The 5,257-nt window shown below is 50.4% G+C and overlaps 1 protein-coding gene across 1 annotated transcript; it reads right to left on the minus strand.

Annotated features, from left to right (window-relative positions):
- Positions 1-425: 425 nt before the first annotated feature.
- Positions 426-1,138, minus strand: GJB2 (gap junction protein beta 2; the record flags this gene model as incomplete). The annotated part of the gene is made up of 1 exon (XM_084234968.1): positions 426-1,138. One exon carries the CDS (start codon positions 1,136-1,138, stop codon positions 458-460), a length of 681 nt encoding a protein of 226 aa, XP_084091094.1. The 3' UTR covers positions 426-457.
- Between the last annotated feature and the right edge of the window lie 4,119 nt (positions 1,139-5,257).

The following is a 5,257-nucleotide window of genomic DNA, read 5'->3' on the forward strand; positions in this document are numbered from 1 at the left end:
AAACTCTCAAAGCAAACCAAACACTGAGATTTCTTTATGCTTACTTCTAATTTGGGGCAAATTGGCAAAGGGAACCCTAAGAGGACCAAACAAATCTTCTCAGTGTCCTCTTTAGAAACTGATGTTTCTCGCCTTTTCTTAAAGACAAAAAAAGTGGGTACCCTTTGTTTAAAATCTGAAAGTACCTTCCACGAATAATCCCTAGCAACACAGGGTTTCATTAGAACTAATTTTAGTGAAAATCAACACAGGCATAGAATTGAGCCTTTGTTTTGAAGCTTTAGGAGAGTGGTAAGCTCTGGGGGGGGGGGGGGGGACGAACTTAAGGTTTTACATGAGACCGAGGGGAATTTCAAATGATTGCGTTTAAGATAAAAATCTTTACTTTGACAGCTAAGCAAGGGTTGCCTCATCCTTTTCATGATGTCTATCTTTCATCTAATAACTGGGTAAGGTGTTAAACTGGTTTTTTCGACTTTCCAGAGCAATATCTAATTAACAAGTAACACAATTCAGTGACATTTAGCATTATGCAAATTCCAGACACTGCGATCATGAAAAACGTGAAGACAGTCTTTTCGGTAGGTCTGGAGACAAAGCAGTCCACTGTATTGGGACACGGCCACGAGGTGCATTTCACCAGCCGCTTCATGTAGAATCCGTCGTACATGATATAGAAGACGTACATAAAGACAGCTTCAAAGATGATGCGGAAGAAGATGCTGCTGGTGTAGGTCCACCACAGTGACCCTTGGATGCGGACTTTCTGACTTTTGATTTCTTCGATGTCTTTAAATTCGTTCTTTATTTCTCCCTTCATGAACTTCCTTTTTTTCTCATGTCTCCGGTAGGCTACATGCATGGCCACCAGGAGGGCGGGTGTGGATACAAAGATCAGCTGAAGAGCCCAGAGTCGTATGTGAGAGATGGGGAAGTGGTGGTCATAGCAGACATTTTTGCATCCTGGCTGCAGAGTGTTGCAGGTAAAATCAGCTTGCTCATCTCCCCACACTTCCTTTGCTGCTACAACGAGGATCATGATGCGAAAAATGAAGAGAACAGTGAGCCAGATTTTCCCAATGCTGGTGGAGTATTTATTGACACCCCCCAAAATGGTGTGCAGTGCGCTCCAATCCATCTTCTCCTCCGGGTGGTTGCACTGCAAAAGGCAAAATGAACACAATGCAAGATGACTAGTCAGGACAGAATCTGGGAGATTGTTCTGGGTCTTAAATCTCTTCCTGAGCAAATACCAACTCTTACACAACCTCACACAAAAAAGGGTAAAATCAAAACCAACTTTGTTTGCCACAGGATTAAATGTATAGTTCCCAAACCATCTTGAACATGTTTTCGTGCACTCTCTAATAAGAGTAGCTCACTCACCAGAGTAATTTACCCAGCCTTTAACACATAATAAAAAACTGGGGGTCGAGAAACCACCCGGAGCACCACTAATATAAAGGCACTAATTCCAGCTGACTGAAACCTCTTCTGACACTCCCAGGTCCTCTCCCCCAGCCAGAGTTACTCAGCGCCCTGGTGACTTTCAATAGTTGCCCAGGCTTGTTAGCCTCATGCTGTATCCTACTACTGGGTTTGAGCTTCACTGGGGTCAACCTTGCCTCAAAGGCCAAACAGACCAGAGTCACCTCCCTTAAAATATCTCAAGTAATTTTCACAGACTTGGGATGTAATAAGTGATTGTTATTTAAGATAATGCTTACATTTGAGGCACCCCAAGTTAAAATTTGCAAAGGGCCTCACTTCCATTTTCTATATGAAAAGATGCAGAGACCATTTTGATGTGCTGGTGTCTGGCTTGGTAATCTTCCTCATCACACGGGCTTGATGGCTCCGTTCACACAAGGGATGTATATTTGGTGAGTGTGGCAACTGTGCACTTCTGTTTTGGGTCATGGTTTTAATTTAGTAGTGTTTCTAAGAGGCTATTATGAAAAACGACAATGTGTAGCTCAGTGGTTCCTCAGTTACTGGCCCAACAAGGTGATGTCACTGGATTGTTGTTCAGAAGCGAAGTTCGCAGGGGTAAAGTGCTACTTATTGAAAATGGAGGTTGGGAAACCTGTGGAGCAATCTTCCGTGAGCCAACTGCCTTCTCTTCACCCAGGATATGAGCTGTCTTTATTCAAAGTTACACTCCATCTGTCTCAATCAACCCCTTTTCTAAACATGATTCTATCTCCACATCCTGAGTAATCTGTTTTCTGTCCCTCCCAAGCTGGTAGTAGAGTCTCTTTCTTCTCTTACTTAAAGGTATAATGCTTTCCTCGGTCTGAGCTAAGCAGGCCCAGGTGCCAGTGAACTTCCTATGCAGGCCCTCAATAAGCTTCTTTCATTGCTGCCTCCTCTTGGGTGCTGCTGTGGGCACCCCGATCTGGGTGAAACCATCTGATGCCACCTTGGTGGGGGAAGGCAGCAGGAAAGTGGAGCATAATATTGAAATATACCTGAGAAACCTTTAGCGTAACTCAGCTTGAAAAGGAGAAACACATTTGGAAGAAACCGTGGTTTTGTTGGTATTCAGCCCTGACCCTTTAAATACAGAGCCTCTGGGGAAGTCCTTGAGTGAACCAAGGATATTTTGCTGAAAGTTTCACATTTCCATCCAGACCTGCCCAAGAAGCGAAATAGAAATTCATATTTTAACCAAACTATCTCCGGAATTAGATATTCTAGCTCTTCATTGGCACTTAATAAGAGGAAAACAGGATATTCTCTGAAATAAACTGTGGTTTACATCAATATATATGACCCTAAATCCAATAGTGGGTCTTCAGTCTTTGCTCTTTGCCACAGTACTAAACACAGAACCACACTTATCTATAAACCAGTCCATTAGCCATCAGTTGAGAAGAATACAAAGTAAAACTGATATATATATATGTATATATATCTTTTTTAAATTTCTTTTTTCAGCCACAGCTTAACTACCTGTTTCAAATATTCTTTAAGGAAGCGGAGCAAATTAATATTTGATCCTCAAGTGGGATAGAGGTCAAGATGGACTAGCCAAGCAGGATGAGACTGTTCTTAACATTCAAGTCAGTGTGGGAGCTGCCCTCCTGCCCTTCCTGACCTGGCAGATGGGTCAAGGCAGGCTCTTGCCAGGTCTTACCACCCTGCAATTGATGGAGCTGTGCCAGAGGCAAGGTGAGCTGGTTCTGTTCTGTAGGGAAGGCACTGGATGAATCACTGGGGTCCAGAAAAGGCAAAGGGAATTCTTCATCCCCCTAGTTTCTCAATCTTACATATTTTTAAGGCCGTCTTGACTACCTGTCTCCAGAGCTCCCTGGTCTTTTCACAAGTGTCTGCAACGATGACTGAAAGGGACTCGAAAGGCAAATGGCGGGGCAAGGCTGGAGCAACACACGTCCACACTGAGTCCCAGATAAACGGTCATGCGTGTTCAGCTTTCAGAAAACTGTGGGACGCACAGCGTTTAGGTGTATCTCCCCCTTCCCGAGAGGGAACATCCAAGGACTGATGCAACCACCCTAAAGAACATGTTTCTGGGTTGCAACTACTGCGTTTGCAAAGAGTATCCTCAAGGCTTTCTCTCCAGCTGGAAAACACCGTCTGGAATAAACGCTCTTAAGTCGCTCACGAAAAAGAGAAGCAACCAGTGTCCTGCTCTCAGAGGCTGCTATGGGGTCCCCGCGCACTCCCTGCTCACTCCCCACCGTGTCCCCCAACTTTCCCGAGCGCCTTTCTTTGCAGAGGCCCAGCGAGGAGCTAAAGGTCAGTTCCCTCCAGGGCAGGCGCCCTGTTCAGCAAACGAAATAGAGTTTTCCCCCTAAACTAAGTCTTCGGTCGATTTCAAACTGTGGGTGGCGACAGATAAACCAAACCCGCGGCTGTGCGAGACTCTCGCCCGCGGCCACACGGCCCGCGCCCACACGGCCCGCGCGGGCCGACCGCCCGCTTCCACCCGCGCCGGGCGCGCCCGAGCCCGCTCTGGGTCCTGCCACCGCGTCGGCTGCAGCGCGCGGCTGCGCATCCGGCCCGAGCGGCCCGGCGCGGACTGAGCAAACGGCGGAGCGCTCCTTTCCACAAGTTCGCTCCCGCCACCTGCCCCCCGCCGAGGCCGCCGACGCCGCTGCCGGGGCCAGGGACCACTCGTGGACCCGGCGCCGCCGCGGCGGGACCCCCAGCCCTGCCGCTCTCAGGGTCCCCCCCCTCGCGCCCGGCCCCTAATTGTCCCGGGCGCCGAGCTGCCGGCGCCGGCCCGACCGCGGGCCCAGCTCTCCGGCTCGGGGCTCACCTGCTGGGGCGGGGCTGCGCGGCGGGGTGGGGGCTCCGCCTCTCCGGTGGTCCTGGCCCGGCTGGCCTCGGGCTCGCTCCGGCTCCGGCGCCGCCGACCTGCGGGACTCTCGGAGAGCTGGGCGCGGGCGCCGGTGTCTTCAACACCTGTCTGCTCCGGCGGCGTCTTTTAACCGAACCCCAACCCCGCCTCCTCCCCCCAGTCGTTCGGAAAGCCACTTAGGGGGCGGCTCCTTTTGGCCCGGCCGCCCCCTGCGCTGCGGGCGGGGCGCTCCCTGCCTCTCGGATGCCAGCAGCTTTGCGGGGTTCCCGAGCGCCCCTCCAAGCCCAGGGGAGCTCGTCCTCCTCCCCGGAGCGCTGAGCATCCGGGGGTCGAGATAGTCTCTCTCTCCAGAGCCCCAAGCACCCCAGAACTCTTCCTCTCTTCACTCCCAGGCCCTTGCTCGGGCTCCGGTTCTCAGCGGAGAGAGGCTGAGTGTCGTGACCCAAGGGAGGGTGCAACCCCCGGGCCTAGGCACCCTGATTGTTGGGGGAAAGGTTGGGGTTAAAGGATTTTTGTTCTTATTTCAACTTGGACTAGTTCGAGTACTATTGTATTTAAAGGTCTGCTTATTTTATTTATTTTACTTATTTATTCATTTGGTTAATCAGTCAGTAGAAAAAACAGGCGTTCCCAACCCTTTGAAAATTGCAGCTCTGGCGGGGAGGCTCCAGCTCCCGCAGGCTCCGGGCTGCCGCCAGCAGAGGCTTCTCCTGCTTGGAATGTGGTGTCAGAGCGGGTGAGGCGCTTTGGCCTAGACTCTAGACTCTGCCTCTTGCTCGCCCAAATCTCACAGGCAAATTTACAGACACTTCCTGACTTAGGTCAGTCTATTTGAACAATATGCCAAGAGTTAGGATGGCAGGGGGTGGAGGCCGCAAGTCTTGCTCTGGCAAGTGCTGGCTCCGGAGCCTGAGCAACTAGGAGCTTCGC

Source organism: Talpa europaea, assembly GCF_964194135.1.
Source record: "Talpa europaea genome assembly, chromosome: 6".
Lineage (NCBI taxonomy): Eukaryota > Metazoa > Chordata > Mammalia > Eulipotyphla > Talpidae > Talpa > Talpa europaea.